This window comes from Alosa sapidissima, chromosome 16, assembly GCF_018492685.1.
Source record: "Alosa sapidissima isolate fAloSap1 chromosome 16, fAloSap1.pri, whole genome shotgun sequence".
NCBI lineage: Eukaryota > Metazoa > Chordata > Actinopteri > Clupeiformes > Clupeidae > Alosa > Alosa sapidissima.
The window spans coordinates 15,919,334-15,938,578 of record NC_055972.1 but is presented as its reverse complement, the minus strand read 5'-3'; the positions used below and the strand labels follow the sequence as shown (position 1 = coordinate 15,938,578).

Here is a 19,245-nt window from a genome sequence, read left to right as displayed (position 1 = left end):
CACACACAACCTCAATAGACGATTGCTTGACTCATCTAGTCCATAACCTGTCACTGAACCAGACCTCTGATTTTATAAACTGGAACTTCAATAAAGACCATTTTGTTTAATTCCAAATGACTGTAAACACATATCTGTTATCTGTGTTACAATACCTGACGAGATGTTAACAGCCAAAACTATGACAATGTCGACATATGATGAGTATTGTGTTCTGTAGAATTATGCCTGCCATGAAGTAATGTTTAAGCCACTGTGGGAAGTCCTCAACCATTAGAAAGAGTAGTTTAACATGTTTTCCTGCAAACAAGCAAAACAAAATCAAGCTAAGAACTGTAATCCCAGTGGACCACCGTGTAACAGCAGCCCAGACATTTTATTACACTAGACTTGTGGCCTTTATAAGGGTATAATTATTACTAGGCGGCTTAAAGTAGGTGTTATTAGCCCAGGAGTATGGGTTCCATCATTAGGAAGACACTGGGCTCAAATGGATCACATTGCAAAGCAGATCAAGAGTCTCACTATTGAAAAGGTTGGATTTTCTTTCCCTAGAAGCCAATGTCAGTATGCAAGTAATTGTGAAATACTAGACTTGGAAAGGAGACACTTTATTATTGACAGTTGAATAAATCTAGTGCTTGTGCAGTGCCAAAGGAATGCTCGACTTGCTGAGGGGCAAATACTTCAGAAAGTAGAAACAGCTTGGAAAGTAGCCAATACCACCAGCACGAAAGAATATCTACAGAGATATTTGTAACAATTGTAAGAATGCTTAGATTCACACTTAAAAATAATTTACAAACCTAATGTGTCATGATTCGAAATCTACAAAAAGGTCTGAGCCAATTGTCACGTATTTTCATCATCATATTTGCCAATTTTAATAATATAATAATTCACCTATTGCAATTAATCACATAATTGCTTTGAATTCAACTCATATGACTAATTATGTCAGGTTTGCTCATCCGTCACAAATAGGTTTCCTCTTAGTCATCACATGAGCCTTCCACGCCCACAGGAATGCCACTGCCACCACCCCCGCTGCAGTTTGGAACACTATTCTGCACCCCAGAGAAATATCCCAAGACTGTCACATTAAAACCAACAGAAGAAAGAAAGAGAGAAAAAGAGCCACAAGTGGAAGGTAGCAATTTCCTCTCGGAGATCAAAAATGGTGTAAGGACACTGCCACCCTTCCACAAATTGTTTGACGCCCATTCCCCAGTGCATCAGCTGATCGGACAGTACAAACAGGGAGGAGACACACCCAGGCAACACACAGGCTGAGAAGGGTGGACGCCTGTGCCACACCTGTTCTCTCATATAAAATATTTTATTGCGCATTCACCAATACAATGGGGCTGAGCCTCAGTAAACTCTGTGAAAGCACTATGTGAAAATCTGGCACATACACATACAGAAAGGTTTCTGATGAGTCATAACTCCTCATGCTCAGACTTAATCATATATTTTCGTATGGAGGACATATTGATGGGTAAAAACAAATGCTAGACTCTGACGGCTGTGTTTTTCATGCTTTATGGCTTGAAGTCATAAGTTAGCGCTTGTCAACATTCTTACGCTGGGAGGAGGTAGAGAGCTTGTCAGCTGCTTTTCCAGTTTACTTTTTGAAAAATTTGAAAAACATTCTCAGAAATGCACATACTGTACACATAAGGCCACGCCTTAGCAGTGAAACAATGGTTCATCATACAAACATCTTGATAATCCTTTAGACTGCAACATGTATGTATGCTTGTGTTTTTCTTGAAACTGACATTGCACCACATCTTGTAAAACTTACGCTGTGGCTAAGGTTCTTTAAGTGCAGTAAACTCATCTGTAATTTGCTTTAGACTGAAGTATCTATGCACGCAAGTTCTCAAAAAACACACGACTGCTTGTTCATAATCAAAACATTTTTTTTTTTTTTACCATTTTATTTTCTATCTCTTTAAGTAAACCACTCTGCACATCATTCAGTTCAAAACAAGGGAAACCAGTTACCAGGGAAACCAGTAAGGCCTGCTGTCACGAAATGGGCTTTTCCTTTTTTTTTTTTCTTTCTTTCCTTTTTGGCTTTTGATGTCATCTTTCCACTCCACCCTGCCGAAGCAGCCAATCAGCCAACATCCCAGGGGTGGGAGCTGTTTGGGGAGTGTATGTGCCAGTTTCAATAAGACCCACCTCCACCCTTCCTTCACACACACACACACACACACACAACTCTCATCAAAACACTTAAACTACTGCGACAGGACTCAGGACTTGCAAAGATGTCTTTCCTTTCGGGTGTGTTGGGTAAAGGCAAGGCGGACTCCGTGGTGGACCAGGCTGTGGACACTGCAGGTGAGAAACGGGAACATTCGAAAGGGGGTTGGAAGCGAGAGAGCTGCCAGTTCAGAGGAGCTTGACTCTGATTTTATCCACAAATATGGCGAGGCTTCAACTCACATGACCTCTGTTCAGATTAAAAATATTTACAGGGCAAAACAACTTTCTCGCTGCTTATCTTTCCAAGTGTATTCCCTTGGATGTTAAAAAGTAAGTGTGTGAGTTAAATAAAACTTGCATCCATGTTTGGTTTTATAGCCAGAGTTTGAGATTGTTAATGTCAACGCTCTGGGGCATTGTTGGTATTTCAATGAGAGGAAACCGGCTGGACTACATTTCTCAAGCACTTTGGCCGCATTACCTTATTTTGAGGTTCACCTATCAAATGTGCATACTGAGGATATGCTTAGCAGTTCTATAAATCACGTAGGTTCCACGGTTCCATATAATTACTCATGGTCTCTGTTATTTACTACAGTGGCAGGATATCCTCACTGTAGAGATAAAAACAAAGTAAACAAACAATTCTATTTTAAGATCATTGAATGATTCATACCTTTTTTTGTCAAATATGTTAATTTTCTTCTATGATTGAGGTAACTGATAAAGATTATGGTGCGGTGTGTGCAGTTGTTTTTGAGGAATTTGAACCCTCAGTTGCTCAGTCGAGTTTGCCAAAATGTCAAAAGATGGTTTTCACTCTTGTTGACCACGTATGGAAGCATGAGAGACCGTCAGGACTGGAATGCTGCTTTTTTTTACTCTGGTGAAGAGTATAGGACATCTAGATAAAGTTTAACAGTTCCACTGATGCCAGACATCCAAATGATTTCTTTTTAAGACCCTTGAAGTGAATCAGCACTCTATTGATGTGTCACTGAAGACTTTTCAAAGTGATGCTGACTTTTCTAAATGCCTTCAGCTAAAATGGCCAAGCAGAAGGCGAAGGAGATGATCTCCGGGGAAGGAAAGAAGGACAAGACAGGGGGCATGGGAGACCTATTCCCCTCATCCCAGTCGGAGGGAAAGAAGGAGAAAGGTGGTGGAGGACTGTTTGGGGGCCTTGGGGGCCTCGTCTCATCGGAAAAAGACGACAAACCCAGCGGGGGAGCATCCAGCTCAGGAGGTAGAGGAAAACCCCGTTATCTCAAATTAATTTTTATTCTAATGACCAATGATATGTGCTTTTTCTGCCTAAGGCATTAACGGAAAGGGAAATCTTTATGAACATACAGTTCCTCAAATTGACCAGTAAAAATGTTTGGTCACAGGAGACTGCAGGGGTGTTCCACAACTGAGTAGTGTTTTCTCAGTTCATCTACTCTAGATCAATTTAACTACTGGACATGTTTTAGAAAGGTCAGAAGTGGTGTGCTGAAAAAAGACATATGTTGCAAACTCTTTGTAGCCGTTTCCCTTTTTAAAATAAACTTGTTTCACTTCAGACCTGACAGACCAGCTCGGCGATATAGCTGCCGATTTTGCCGCCGATGCAGCCAAGGACAAAGCCAAGGATGACCTGATGTCATTTGGAAAGAGCATGTTTGGGTGAAGTCCCTATTCGTCCCGGGTGGAGGCACAACACCACTTTGACTCATGCTGTGCATTTCTCCACGCTGTTGTTGTTGTTTTTGTTTGTGGACCAACTAAAACCATGGACTCTAAGAAAAAGAATGACGACCAGCTCGAAGCCATCTCCTTCTCCATCCAATCAACATTTTTATTATATCATATTTTAACATATTGCTGGTATTTCAGCTTAATGATTTGCTTGTTAGTAGCTGTCGACCATCTGGCATTAGTGGTAAGCTATGCCCATGAAGGCAAGTCAATATGATGGCTGGTGGCCAGCATGTTATCCTGGTCTAAAGTATTATTGAGCTAGCAGTGATGAAAAGTGATAGTCTGATGTAATGGATTCTTGTATTTTTACACTCCTTAGAAATGATCTTCAAGTATCAGAGTTTTACTCAAATACACAAGAAAATCTGAGTATTTCATAATAAAACATAATATTTACACTGGTAATATGTCTGGGCTCTTTCATTGTTGTGTATAAGGACTAAGCAATCCTAGGTAAGCTCATAACTTCCTTGTGACACATATAAATGACAAAAAAACAATGGTGGTTTTATCTTGTAGTTGTTGACATTTAATTCACTCAAATGAACAAAAGGCAAATACAAATGATAGTTTTTAACCGATAATCCAACAGAACAAGGTCATACAGTAAGGCTGAGTTTCTAAAAGGAAAATACATCTTTGTTCCCATATAAAGATTATATATAATGCTCCCTTCCTTTTACACATCCAGGGATTCTTTTTTCGAATATAAACCATACACAGCTCATCCAATGGTGCAAAATAAAAAGCTTTAAAGCTAAGAGGGAGAACCATCTCCCAGTCTGTTTGAAGGCCAAGCACGGTCTACAGACATTAGCCGGTCTTCAGGTAATAAGTGTAACATGCAGTTTAAGTCATATAAGGCTGCTTCCGAAAGTGCCTCTCAAAGAGAGCACCATTTAGTTTTATTTTCTTTTTCTTTTTTTTAAGTAAGAAAAAAGCCTGAGAGAAAGAGGAGAAAGAGATGCTAAGGTGTGTAGCACTGTACTTTGTTTTTTTGTTACTTTAGCGTTGGGTCCTAAAGTTGACCGTTAAGGCTGGTGAGTTATCTAGAAAAGCTAGTGGGAGTCTATATTAAAAAGTGCTTTGCACAGATATGTAACATGGAACAAGACATAAAAACTATTTCATGTGACCTATAAGAATATTTTCTTTGCGTGGAACATGAATTCATCTGAATTGTACTAAGAAGGTGAATTCTGATCATGCTCCCACTTTGTTTGTAAATTTAGAATCCTCTGAGATTTTATTTGTTTTCGGGTACTTTGGCTAAGCAATGATAATGATGGAAGACTCATCTCGAAGACTCATGAGGACTTCCCTAAAAAATGAGAATTGCATAGAAAAAACATGGACCTGAAGTCTAAACAAACACAGGGAATACAAAGTATGATGTTTGGTTGATTGGTTATGTATTGTGTAAATGCCATGTAACAGCTTATACTGTAGTAAAATGTAAACTTTGGATATGTTGTGGAACGGGTGCATTAAGGATATGGATGAGGGGTGTGAGACTGGTGGGAAGGGGGAGGGGGGTGTAGTGTGTGTGAACGCTGGAGTCTGAGCGTGTGGGAGAACAGACAGACGCATAGACACACATCACTGTTGAGCAGACCTTTTATGTGAAGGTTACTCCAGCCTCATTGTACACCTTGAAGACCTTCTCGATGGCGTTGACGTAGGCTGCAGTCCGTAGGTCCAGACCCAAATTGTACTTGTTGGCAATGCGCATGATTTGCTGAGAAGATATTTGAGGGAGGAGGGATTACAAAGAATTCAGCTAATTCTATGATATTCTACAGACCCTTTAAAAAATAAATGCAAATAGTGTTTAATAACATCACTTCTCCCATTGTTTTGGACACAAAACAATCCTAAACGTTCCTAAACTTGTATTCTTCACTGTTTATATTCAGCGAGCATAGCTAATAATGCTCATATTCATTCATATTTATGGATTGGGTGCAGTGTGAGGCCTGCATTAGGAGCAGGGCCTCCTACTGCAGCCACCAGCACACAATAGACACGCTGGGCTCGGTTTCACTCTGGTTACACTAACGCCCAATTCTCACGCACAAGACTGAGGGAGTGTGTGCGTGTGTGCATGTGTGCGTGTTATGAGTCATTGTTCATTGGGAACGAAGCCGAGATACCTCCGCAATACAGATTGAGGCTAGAACTGGAGTAAAGCTTGCAAAGGCTGCCTCTGTTTACAGTATGCTGAGCCTGGATGCAACACATCGATTCCCAATAAGCTTAGTCATCATGTACCTTGAGCAATTATTGTCACATAAATAGGACTCAAGGAGCATTGCTGGACAGTCTTACTGAAGTTTCACTATCCCACAGGCATACAGCAAATCCATAGCATGTTAAACCAGCGGAACTGGTTACTTACCCTGGCCGACCTCTCCATGGTGTACGCCAGGCCAGAGTGCACAATGTCCTTCTCAGAAGCTCCCTGAAACACAAAGAAGACACGGTCAGAAGAGACGCTTGTCCATTCCTGTCATAGAGACACTGTGGAGATTTGACATGAACGCAGAAATCTCACAAACCCCTGAACACCCCTGTCTCAGTCAAATTACAGCTCACCAAACCAGACAGATTTAATTAAAATCCTGTGTTAATTAGTCTTCATAGGTCATGCTTCAGGACAACTGACAGGTAAGACGGAGTCAACCATGGACACAGGTATAACATGCTGGAATGTGTAATTTCAGAAAACGGTTTATTGTTTTGTTTTGTTCTTGACTTTCTTTTCTACATAGCAAGTGAGAAAGTAGTTTTTTTTTATTTATGTAGCACATTTTTCATGAACAAAGTGCAACACAAAGTTGATTGGTTAAATTGCAGATCAGCAGCTCGGTGGAATTTTGGTAGCGATAGATCTCTCATTGTAGTTTGGGACCAGTCCAGAGTTCCTGAGCAATCACTCAAAGCTGACACTAGGCAGCGAATACAATTATCTGCTGATAAATCTTGAGTACTTACAGCGATCCTAGCCTGGAACTCAGAGGTGGGGACAACAGGTATGGCACCACCGTGCTTCCCAAACTTCCTCTCCAGACTCTCCTGAACAGACACTGGGTAAGGTGGGATAGAAAGGCACTCCATTAATCAATGAGTTATTAGAAAGCACTGCTAGCCTTTAAGCATGTCCAGGCTGAAGCCAAGGCCAAGACAGACTGCTGAGTGTGGATTGGATGCGGATTTGACAGAATGATGGCGTTCTTTCATAGGGAGGGCATTAATAATGGCAAACAGCCTCCAGTGCATTGACTGGTGCTGGGAGGCTGACTAATGCAGTGTGGGGTGTGCAGGCACACTGTATCGACAGAAACACGTCTCGCTCTCTCCCTCTGCTTCCTGGAAAAACTAAGTCACATGACCCGGCGATAAAAACAATGTTGCTTATGGAGGCTCCCAACAGGGGAGCAGCTCAAGGGAGGGAGAGAGAGAGAGGGAGGGAGAGAGAGAGAGAGAGAGAGAGAGAGAGAGAGAGAGAGAGAGAGAGAGAGAGCCACATTCAAATAATATAATATAAATATATACTAGGAGAAAAAAAAAACTGAGCTTTTACCTTTAGCAGGACAAGAAGTGACAGCATGCCATAAATTAAGGAAATTAAAGACTACTTGATTTCTTTTTATTTATAGTAATACTTCCCCCCCGTTTATTATTATTATTATTCATGTGTGTGTGTGTTCGTTCATTCATTTGCATGCATGTTCATATTTCAATCTATTTAATTTTATCATTCTAATACCTATACCATGTCAAATATTGTTCTTTCCTTGATAGTTTTTGTTGTGATGTTATTGGAGAGAGAGAGAAAAAGAGAGAGCATTACTGTATCATATGTGGGGTCGGAACAGACAGTTCTGTCACCCTAGCCTCTCGCTTTTGTGTAATCCAGTGAAATACACACACTGTGCAAACAGATCTCTCACGCAAACAAACTAGTCTGGCACACTCTGACAAGACAAGGTCACATATGAACACATCTGGAACACTCACACTGTGAGGTCAAAACAGCAATTAATACGGCATGGAAGTTATACTGTATGATAGGTAATCCAATTTCCATTGCATGCCAAGGGTAACTGTGCATTTGTGTTTGCAGTGCACATATATGTGTACCTGAACAGGTATATATTATACTTTTGCATTTGCATGTGTCTAACTATAGAAAATGTGCTTAAAACATTAGAATTTTTATAGAACACTGTTGTGCAATTGGTTGCTGCTCTGTATCCGTGTCTGCCTTTGCCCCCTAGGCATATTTTAACTGCCATTTGCATGTGGCCTACTGTCTGCCTATGTGGACACACCTGTTGAGCAAGCTAATTTGCAGGTACATCAGCAAGAGAAGAGGGGGAGAGGCTGACGGGGCCGGTGACTTACTCAGCAGGTGGTAGTTGGAGTCTCTCTCGTACTTGAAGGTCAGTCGGCCGTAGCTGACATGGTTCAGGTTCTTCAGCCACTCAAAGTAGGAAACGGTCACACCACCAGCGTTCAGGTACAAATCCTATTTAACCCATTTAAATGAATTTCACCATTTTAAACGGTCAACACACACACAACCTGCAAACATTTACATAAAACTGAAAACAGGAACCAAGGGTACAAAGACTTCTTTAAAGTGCAGCATGATAAACTGGCTATAATTTGGCCCGATTTTAGCCCTGATCAACCCAGACCTGAAAAATGATAGAATCAGGCCGAATACCCAACAGATTGGTCAAGCCATTTTAGCAGGCTCATGACACGCGATTAGAGGACACAACAATCAAAGTTCCAGCTCTGGACCAATTCAGGTTGTATATCTGGAATGTCTGAATTTTTTGTTGTGTGAGCAGTTTGAACAGTGTAAGCATAGCAATCCCACCTGATGGAAACGTGTAGTGCATGTTGTCTGCTAGGCTTAAGAAGTCTCTTTCAAATTAACGGCCAAAATAACTAGGTGTCAGAGATGGGTGAGTGGGAACTCCATGTTTAATATTGTGCTGCAGGTCGCATCTTACCGGAATCACCATGATGTTCCGCTCCAGGAAGATCTTATCGGCGTCTGGAGTTGTAGGGCCGTTAGCACCCTCAGCAATGATCTGCCAGTATGCAAAAGAGTGACTAAAACTGTGACTACTTTATGCATACAGTACTTTAAGTCTATACATTTTATTCTCATGTAATGGCATTACTTGGATGAAGCATGTAAAGATGATGAACTACTGACACACTGCAACTTGCTTAAAAGTGATCCCGATTATCGTATTTTCTGGACTATAAGTCGCACCGGAGTATAAGTCGCACCAGTCAAAAAATGTGTCATGAAGAGGAAAAACACACACACACACACATATATATATATATATATATATATATATATATATATATATATATATATATATATATATATATATATGTTGCACCTGAGTCGCAGGACCAGCCAAACTATGAAAAAAAGTGTGACTTATAGTCCGGAAAATTCGGTAAATACACAAAACCGGTCACAAAGTCTCTTGCACAGGTTGCATTATCTTTGATCAGTCCTCACCTTGGCCTTGACCTTGTGTGCATTCTTCCTGGTGAGCTGCTTCTCCCCAGCGGCCGGGATGAGGATGTTACAGTCTGCCTCCAGGATGCTTCCTTCATAAGGCTGGGCCTTGGGGAAGCCCACAATAGTGCCATGTTGCTGTAAGAAATGACCGAGAGTTAAAGAAGAAGGGCAGTATATGTTCATACATAAATTGATATACACACACACACACACAACACATTATGTTCAAAAGCAGCAGTCTGAATTGGTAAAAAAATTTATAAAAAAAAAAAAAAAAAAAAAATGGAAAAAACACTGGAAACTCTGACTCACCAGTTTATAGTCCTCCAGCTCTTTGGGGTCAATGCCATCGGAGTTCCAAATGTTTCCATCGATCTCTCCCACGCCAACACACTTGGCCCCGAAGCGGTGGAGGTAGCGCATAGTGTGCAGACCCACGTTACCAAATCCCTGTCAAAGAGGAGAGCCCACTCACATGAGCAGAAGATAATGGATCACCCTACTCTTCAAAAATAACTCCCTAATGAGAGAGTAATGGCCATTATTTGGTTATGACTGGGATTTGATCAATATAAATACTTTGCAGGTCTTTCACTGAGCAGACTATATCACTTTAGGGGTTTAACAGGGGATCATTTTCACACTGCCTGGTTTGGCTTGGCCATTGGGGTCGATCACTGCACATAAACGACTCACTGCTGCTCTCTTGTGGACTATGTGGAACTCATGTGGTAACATGACGCATATGATTATTATTTCAACAAAAGATAACACCAGAAAAGACAAAGCAAATTATGTATTACATTTAAATAATAAATCTATTCAAATGCAAAATATTCTGACTAGTAAACAAACAATATTTATGTCCAGACAATTCAAACATCTCCCTGAGGCCCGTTTTCATTTCACTAACAAGCTGAAGGAAGAACCATAGGATGTGCTCCCTGAAAGGAATTATGGCCAGTGTGCCCTTGCTGATATCATGGTTTTGATGACCTGTATTAAAAACAGGTATCAGCGCAGACAACACAAATTGAGTGGTCCTTGAACATTTCCACACACATAGTTTCTCACAAAGGAGAACTCTGTGTCCATCATGAATTTCAAAATAGATCTCAGAAGCGGTCATCGCTGGTGCTAGTTATATCAGCTATCGGTGTAGGCGATTTCTATGATGATTGTTTTAAATAGGAAAATTGCTGTTTAGTCAAAATTACCGGAAAGCAGGCGAGATGCTAATGGTCTAATCCGATTCAATGATCTATGCTAGGCTGGAGCTAAAAGTGGTATCGCCAGACTCAGAGAACGACTGGATGAACTGAAGAAAGTGACTGTAAAATTACTAATTCCCCAAATGGTGGAATATCCCTTTAACAGCTAGAAAAGTGAGTGCTTGTGTGAATATGTTTGTGATTGTGGTTTCTGGCACATACCTGAATGACAAAGGTCTTGTCCCCAAAGCCAGGAGTGAGACCCAACTGACTCATGTAGGCTGACTCATTGACAAAGTTCTCGATGCCGTGGAAGACTCCGCGACCGGTGGCCGACACTCTGCCGTGGATGCCACCCTGGCTGATGGGCTTGCCTGTCACGCATGCATAGGCGTTGATATCCTGTCAAGAGTGGGAACAGGAAAACAGACCTGGTGTTAAGAGCTGGTATTTCAGGAACATTGAGGAAACAAATAAAAAGGACAAGTGAACTATTGTGTACGAATGCACCCTGCCTACTCTGAGCAAACAATAGTGACTGACCTTGCCAAAACATGCCCACATTGTAAAAAATAATTAAAACTGTCATGTTGGAGTTTAGTCATGTGGTAAGATTACAGTATTTCAACAAAAGAGAACACTGGAAAATAAACATTTCAATAAAAAGAAAAACAACATATTCTGGTTATGGCTAGTGGCATCATGTAATAAAGGTTAAGGTCTAGACAATCCAGATATCTTTTCTCACAGTGAGACCCTGACATTTTCATTTCACCAAAAGCTGAAGAAAGGGCCATAAGAGGTGCTTTGCTAACCTTGAAAGGAAATCTTGTCAGATACAGTATATATATATATATATATATATATATATATATATATATATATATATATATATATATATATATATATATATATATATATATATACAGTATGTTGATGACCTGCAAATGAACTGCAACTGGCTATGCTGAATCTAGTACCTACCACTTGACTATTCCCTTCTAGCACTGTCACTTGATTCTATGCAAATACCATAGTACTTATTGCTGCACTAACATGTCCTTGTCGCACTGTATCTATATCGTTTCCCTTTTTTGTCAGCTGATTTGAAGAAAAATGTCAGTTAAATTACTAAATGTCAATGTAAATGCATTAAAAACAGGTACTGAACAGATAACACAAATGGAATGGCACTGAAGGATTTTCGAGGACGTCTGTTTAACAGTTGAAAAAACAACCTCTGCTATAACAGAGCAATTTCACTTTTGCTGCGGTTTGCTGCTTTTTGTCAATACTAAGATAGAAAAAAAGACTACTTACTTCCTCATCCTCTCTATAGCCTTATTCCCATTCACAGTGAAAACAATTTATTGAATGTTTACTGTTGTGGTTATGTGGGCTTAAGGTTACCACCACAGTAATAACACCCACATACTGTTGTTGTTGCATATACTTAACATGTATGGATGGCAAAAAAAACATCCTGACATATCTCAAAGCTCCAACTGTGCAACCATGGTAACATGGCTTAAGGGTCATCTGTAGATCTGCTTATGACCATAGAAAAGGAAAGGAGGAAGTATCACTGAGATTCTACTCCAACCATTACCTACTCCTACTGCTACCATTTTAGCAAGCAATATTCCACATGCATATTACATAGCAGAAATACTACTATACCAACTATTTATGTTTCCCCCTAATGGCAAACAAATTAGATGACTGTGCAGACGATAAGGAATTGGCTATCAGCGAAACAACACAGAGCAAGGCCAAAGCCTCTTTTCTTATCTGCTTTGCAAAGATATTCTAAGCATGTTACTGATGATAATATATATAGTCAGAGAGCCACAACCAGTTGGAAAGCATTTGTTTATAAAAGACTCTTACGTTGTAGCCCATGGTGTTGGCGAAGGTGTCGGCGATCCATGACATCTCCCTTTCGCCAGTGCTCATGTCAGGAGCAGGGACATCAATGCCAGGGCCTGAGCGAGAGAAAAGGGATTGAGAGACATGAAATACAATCACTCTCCCTGGGCTACTATCACAGAGATCCTGTGCGGAGTTGAGCAGTGATCAGAATAAGGTTGCAATGGTATGACTGTTTCGCGGAATGATAATCTTTGCAGAAAATATCACAGTTTCAGAGTATCTTGCATTTGTCTATAATGTGTGTGTGTTTGTGCGTCAGAGGGAAGCACATTTAAAAACAGATTTAACTTGGAGCTAAGATATGGAAAGTTATTTCACTAATGCATTTTATTGTGGTTGGGGGATGGTTTAGGATGGTGTTTCCAAAGATGCATTTGATGTTTCCTCCTTTGGTAACCATTTTACATCCATTCAGTAAAGGTTTACCGGTAAGCAAAGCAAAGTACACAGTTTGATAATCATGAACTCTCATATCAGCGTAGTCTATATGACAATACCGGTATTCCACTGCAACCTTAGTTCAGAACAAAGACTAACCAATCATAGCACGGAGACCCAGAGTACTAACCAATGAATCCTTTTTTGGCCAGTTCAATGGTGAACCTCCTGGTGATTTTCTCCAACTCATTGTCCTGCGCGTGCACACACACACACACACACACACACACACACACACACACACATTAGCAAAGCAGGCATAAAACAGCAAGTGAATGGCTTTCAAACATCAGGCTTTCAAACATCAGGTCAGGCAGGCAAAGTAGAGAGGTGTGTGTACTAGGTGTAAATTAAAGGGGAAAATGGACACAATTCAGTTAAGTGGCTGATGAGACAGTGAGAACAGTGTCAATGTAATGTAGAGTAAAGAAAAGTGAGTGTGACTGTATGTGTGCATGCCCATGTGAGTTGGGGGCTGCCTCTCTAAATATCTGCTAGCAGTTTGCAGAGGCTGATTGCTCAGCAGTTCTCTTCCTGATACATGCTGCCAAGGTCTAATGGAGCCAGGTTGGCAATAACACACGGCTGAGTGCGGTTAACAGGAAGTGGAGGGCACAGCACACTGACACACAGCTTCTATGACTCTATGACACGGTCATGGGGGCTGGGAAATGCCCCTGTGGCCCTTTCAAGTCTATAAAATGTTCAATGAGAAGAAATCTCGAAAGCCTCACAGAAGAAAAGTCACAAATTGCTTTGCGTAGTCAAATAAGTAATTGTTTGTCAGTTAGACAAAAAATGTAGCCTGAATGACAGATTGTGCTACTGATCAGATTAAAAGAAAAAAGAACATACTCCAAATGCTGCTTGAGGACTGGGTTAGATGACAGTGTGATTTCAGCTCGCATTAAGAAAGTAAAGAACATATTAGAAGTCAGACGGAGAGGTTGGCATAACCCAAACCAAGAGCACCTGTCTGTTGAAACATCAACCACAAACAATGACAGAGCACCACTTACAGAGTAATTCTTTGGGTTGATCTTCAGACCAGCTTTAGCTCCTCCAAAAGGCACATCTGTGAGGGGAACCACATAGTTAGTTACTCCCTTTAAATTATTTTTAATTAATTTAAAAAAAAACAACAACAAAAAAAACCCATAAAGAAGCACTGAGACAGGATGGAAGAACAAATACTTACCAACAACTGCACATTTATATGTCATTAGTGAGGCCAAGGCCTTCACCTCATCAAAAGACACATGCGTGCTGTACCGGATACCTAAAACACACAAACAGTACATGTGTTACATCACTGAGCCACCACTCTGAAAGAAGAGACACCTGTGTGTACAGTGTCAACTACTACAGATCAAATTAGTCAAACATACACACCAAAGTAACAACAGGCTAGACACACGTGCATCAATATACTACAATTCAGGAAGATGCAACTGAATAATTTGATGGGACACAACGAAAAAAAGCACTTTTGACCTTCACATACACCAGAACCAGATGAACCGAATTAAACCCTGACTTCTACTCCTATCCTAACTGAAAGCTTGGTAGGAATCCAAATATTTTCTTTCCTCGTATACTGAGTCACACAGAAGAGGATGGTTATGACTCATGCCGGTGCAGTGCAGGGGCAGTCTATTTGGAGAAGTTTTCATTCTGCAGAAAGACCACCACTAATACATGCTAACGCACTAGGCTGATAGCTGCCTGACTCATTTGTGAGGAAAAACAACATCGGCATAAAATGGAGTCGGTTCCACATGCTCAGTGCAGACCACTGGAAGGCAGGCAGAAACAAACCACCTCATGAGTCATTCACTCCACACTGAAGTTGAAAAAAGGAAAAGAAAAAAAAAAAAAAAAAAGGAAAATTACTGGGTGTGGACATCTAACCACACAACTCTCCTCCAGACCCCTAGAACTTACAGTATATCACTATATCAATATCACCTATGGTTACAGACAGTCTATGTTAATAATAGCCTAACTAATTTAACAAAGGAGTTCGGAGTACCACAACATTAAAGTTAATCTGCATTGTTGGTCATAGCTCAGTTAGTGGAGTAGCTACTGTACACACACGCATAACAAATATGCAATCACATTGACCACATATCAGTTCACAAAAATTCCATCAGACGTTTTTGCATTCATCTCCAATTACAAGCTTAAGACTAGGGCTCAAGTTTCTGAGTTCCGCCTACAGCTGAGGCAGCAGTTACGTTAATGGGTGCAAAGCACAGGTTTACATTGAAGTAAACACTTCTAAATCTACTGACAAGGAAGACAGAGAAATGAAATGAAGACACACAGTTTATGTGTACATTGATTTTACTACAGGAGCTTCCCACCTCAGCAGCAGCAGGGGACTGGAAATTCCATAGTTTAACTATTTATGCATAACATTAGTAATGGTACATATGCTAAAAAGATAAACATATTTAGCAAATTGGACTAAACCCTATTTTCTGTATAATCCCAGATGAAAAGTCCATGGACAGGACAGCCCTCAAAAACAAACTTAAGTCAGCATTCCTGTCTTGGGTGGAAGCAGAAAAGAGGGAGTGATTGAAAGCCCTGGCTCTTTAATGGGCACTTCAAACACGTCAAAAGTAGGAAGAGGTTGAGTACAAACTCTACCTTGAGAGGCGCACATGCTGCTTTGTATGGAGGATGAGTAGATTGCAGCACATTCAACAATGTCAACTGACAAACAAGAGGAACAATAGCTACCCTAATGTGACTAGCCTTAATTTAAATAATAATAATAATAATAATAATAATAATAATAATAAAAAAAACATTAATAATAATAATAATAAGATATGGTAACGTTAGTGCCTCAGCTTCTGTAACGTTACCGCTCTGTGCCAACCTTAACTTTACATGCGTCACTTTCAACCACAAATTTAACGTAAAGCTAACGTCGGAGATAGCCCTGCAGATTATTTTCAATGGGGACTATGGAAGAAACCGTTTCCTATGAATAGAGGATTAGCATTTGCAGAGGTATTTAGCAAAATGAGGATAGGTTATAAACTGGTTAATTTTAGCCATCTACTTTTTGCTAGCTGGCTATCGTATGGTCACCTATCGCTTAAGTTTGTTACGTTAAGAACTTCACTGTTAACGTTAACGTTACCTGTTAGCATTGACGGACATTCGAACTTCATTAGCCTATTTGGTGGTGACTGGGAAACTATATTTTCAATAACGCTTGATATTTGTTTTGCACTGTACTAATGACATCCCATCCAAACGTTGTAACGTTAACGTTAAGGTAACCTAAAACATTGCGAATGAAGTTGGGAGGACCGCACTGCCATTCGCTATGCTAACGTAACAAGACAACATATCCAAGCGTTTCTTCTAAAAACATGTTAATTGAAACGTATTTTAACAACTTTGAAAACAAAATCTGCAAAACAACAAATAGTTTCTACCACAACTTCAGAGATGTTTAGCTGCTAGCAAGCAGACCAATGCCATTTAATGCACGCCTTGAACTGTCATGCTAAGTCGACGGGACGCCATGGGGAACACGTTTAGCGTTAGCTTATCCTGTCCTACCTCCTTTACAGGGGGTCCGGTGTTGGCTGTGTTGGGCCCGGTAGCCCTCTATCAGTTCCCATTCCCCGTTGTCTCGCTTGATGGGGAATGACACTGCTAGTACGTGGTTACAGGGCTTGATGATCTTGAGAATCCCTCGGACTCGATTCCTCTTCTGCTCGGGTGTTTCTCTATTCCTGAGATCTTCCATAAGCTTATCCTCCACAATTGAGGCTCCTCTGTCAAAAAATCCTTCCACCATTGTAAAGAAGTTGGGGTCATCATCTCCCACGGCCTCGCTGTAGCGACGAATCCGCATTAAAGACGCGGAAGCAGGCAGGGCAGAGTCGACACATCCCGAGGCCAGAGCACCACTTGCTCCCCGTGAGAGTAACTCTCCAAGATACCTGTACATCTTTACTAAGGTAGGAATTAATCAAGTAAACTGAACTACAGATAACTACAGGGAAAACTACGAACTGGGTAAAGGAAAGACATAAAAAAAAACGAGACAGCGCCTCCTCTCTCTGTCCCGTTCAGTAATGAACTGACAACGACCGAGTAGGGAGTATCTTGCTTAAAAAGGCAGTTGGCGTGGGAGGACCTCAGGCGTGTACACAGAACGATGAAACAATATGCGTTCCACCGGTGATTCCTGGAACCGATTATCAATTTAAACTTAATGCTAGAATTCCAAAGCAGACGACTTTTGACAGGTTTCTTTCACAAGAAACGTAGAAGAGAAAGTATCTTACTTCAATACGGTATGCTACAGTATTATTACGACTCGTTGCTTACATTTCCAACTCCTTCCAACTTTTTTGAGAATGCAAATCTCTCTTTTTTTGTAAGAAAATTGCAGTAGGCTAAAGGAGCTTGCACACTACTCCAACAAACTCCAACATTCTAAAGTTGGTAGTCTTTAGAATGTTCAAACTCCATCCAACAAACGCCAACAATGCCCCAACCCAACCCAACCCAACCCACACTGACCCAACGGTTGGTGTGTGTTTGTTGCCGTTTGTTGGAGCAGCGTGCAAGCTCCTAGATTGGAGTAGGATGGGATAGCAATCTACAATCACTGCTTTTGATTGCCTGCCAGATTTGATTCGATTTGCCTGCCAGTTAGACTCCTTTCTCTAGATCCAGGAATTTGAGATCCACTGTGTGTGTGTGTGGACAAAAAGCCTTTCTGTATTTCAGCAGTTCAGTTCTTCCATTATTTAGCCTACTTAACCATTGCACATATTTTTCACATCTTTTGGCCTTTGTGCCACACACACACACACACACACACACACACACACACACATAGTGTCCACTCTTTTGGGAAGGATATTCATATGATTTTAGTGTGGATGGATTTTTTTTTTGCCTAGTTAAAACCTATTTTTTACAGTCTATGGTTAAAACCAAAGACTTGTGAAAGGAGATTCTAGGTGGGTGTGGCCACGCTAGACATTTTTGCCCATTCATTCAGAAGAGTATTTGCGAGGTCAGGCAATATTGGAAGAAAGCCTGGCTCGTCAATTCGCAATCTCTTTTCAGTTCTTCTCAAAGGTATTAGTTTGATAGAGAAACTATAGAGAACACTGTTCTCAATGGACCAGTCAAGTTCCTCCATACCAAAATCACAAATGTCTTTATGGATCTTGCTTTGTGCACTGTGGACAGTCATCTGCTGTATTTGTGTAATTAAATGAGAAGCAACCTGCATTAAAGGAATATGGCAACTTTTCTCTTTGTGCTTGAAACAACCCTGTCTGATATTTGAACATTATTCACTGGAAGTGGGTTACACCAGAGTTCCATTATCAGCATCATAGTTGGCCCCACAAGACTTCCTTTTTAACATTCCATATGTTATCTTAATGCAGAGGAAGTAGACTGGGGCCCAAATAGAATGTTCAAGCATTGTTGAAAGGGTCTATAGTGCCCTTGTAACTATACACTAGGCCAGTGGTTCTCAAATGGGGGTACCCGTACCCCTGGGGGTACGTGAAGGCACTCCACGGGGTACGTGAGATTTTAAAATATACATATCATTTGAAAAATATACAATCATTTGCAATACATTTAGTCATGGATTATTAAAATGTAAAATGTTCAAAATAGTTTTTCCCCAAATGTTTGAATTTTGTATGAGTGTATCAGTTCCAAAGTTTAATAAATTAGACACTGATGGCACAGTACTCTGTTTTTTTCTCAACTAAAAATGCTTTGTGCTGGTTAGGGGGTACTTTGCTGAAAAAAATTTTCACAGGGGGTACATCACTGAAAAAAGGTTGAGAACCACTGCACTAGGCTAACTGGTCCCATTACCAGTAACCCATTACCAGTTAATTATGCTAAGCTAGGCTAAAGGTGTCAGACTGGGGTCATTGCATGCACAGAGAAGAGAACTGTATATATCCTCTTATTATCAAATAAGATCGACAGAAGCTCATTTCCAAAATAGTTGTCATGTTCCTTAAAGTCTTCTAAAGGAATCCCCCCCCCAAAAAAAAATCCAGTTTTAAGCCCTACCTACTTAGAGTAAATATAGTAGTACCTAGTTCTGCATCTTCAGTTCCT

General features: G+C 40.6%; 3 protein-coding genes across 5 annotated transcripts in view; 2 read left to right on the top strand and 1 right to left on the bottom strand.

Moving 5' to 3' along the window:
* The first annotated feature begins 2,210 nt into the window (after positions 1 to 2,210).
* Positions 2,211 to 4,368, top strand: zgc:193505 (uncharacterized protein LOC559113 homolog). The gene is made up of 3 exons (XM_042064937.1): positions 2,211 to 2,355; positions 3,263 to 3,466; positions 3,786 to 4,368. The coding sequence occupies exons 1-3, from the start codon at positions 2,283 to 2,285 to the stop codon at positions 3,890 to 3,892; spliced, it is 384 nt and encodes a 127-aa protein (XP_041920871.1). The 5' UTR covers positions 2,211 to 2,282; the 3' UTR covers positions 3,893 to 4,368.
* A 98-nt stretch (positions 4,369 to 4,466) lies between these two features.
* glud1a (glutamate dehydrogenase 1a) lies at positions 4,467 to 17,298 on the bottom strand. Its single transcript, XM_042064930.1, has 13 exons — positions 16,693 to 17,298; positions 14,303 to 14,383; positions 14,124 to 14,179; positions 13,235 to 13,298; positions 12,625 to 12,719; positions 10,957 to 11,136; positions 9,836 to 9,973; positions 9,521 to 9,658; positions 8,991 to 9,071; positions 8,371 to 8,494; positions 6,958 to 7,049; positions 6,362 to 6,424; positions 4,467 to 5,701 (listed from the first exon to the last, which is right to left on the bottom strand). The coding sequence occupies exons 1-13, from the start codon at positions 17,084 to 17,086 to the stop codon at positions 5,582 to 5,584; spliced, it is 1,626 nt and encodes a 541-aa protein (XP_041920864.1). The 5' UTR covers positions 17,087 to 17,298; the 3' UTR covers positions 4,467 to 5,581.
* Positions 15,786 to 19,245, top strand: part of shld2 (shieldin complex subunit 2) — a 17,047-nt gene continuing 13,587 nt past the window's right edge. For 2 of the 3 annotated variants that reach the window (XR_006023202.1, XM_042064901.1), the window contains exon 1: positions 18,636 to 18,687. Coding sequence is in view for 1 of the 3 variants with exons in the window: in XM_042064901.1 (XP_041920835.1) it covers positions 18,642 to 18,687 (46 nt within the window). In the remaining 2 variants the exon portion in view is untranslated. Of the gene's footprint in view, positions 16,132 to 18,635; positions 18,688 to 19,245 lie in introns of those variants that run through there. The other variant, XR_006023203.1, reaches the window with a different exon arrangement.

Excerpts from the sequence above, each read along its gene's own strand:
- zgc:193505 (XM_042064937.1), top strand. The coding sequence starts at position 2,283 with ATGTCTTTCCTTTCGGGTGTGTTGGGTAAAGGCAAGGCGGACTCCGTG. Across the intron at positions 2,356-3,262 it reads CCAGGCTGTGGACACTGCAG|CTAAAATGGCCAAGCAGAAG; the intron begins GTGAGAAACGGG and ends AAATGCCTTCAG. Across the intron at positions 3,467-3,785 it reads GGGAGCATCCAGCTCAGGAG|ACCTGACAGACCAGCTCGGC; the intron begins GTAGAGGAAAAC and ends GTTTCACTTCAG.
- glud1a (XM_042064930.1), bottom strand. The coding sequence starts at position 17,086 with ATGTACAGGTATCTTGGAGAGTTACTCTCACGGGGAGCAAGTGGTGCT. Across the intron at positions 14,384-16,692 it reads CCGGACCCCCTGTAAAGGAG|GTATCCGGTACAGCACGCAT; the intron begins GTAGGACAGGAT and ends TGTGTGTTTTAG. Across the intron at positions 13,299-14,123 it reads TCAACCCAAAGAATTACTCT|GACAATGAGTTGGAGAAAAT; the intron begins GTAAGTGGTGCT and ends GTGCACGCGCAG.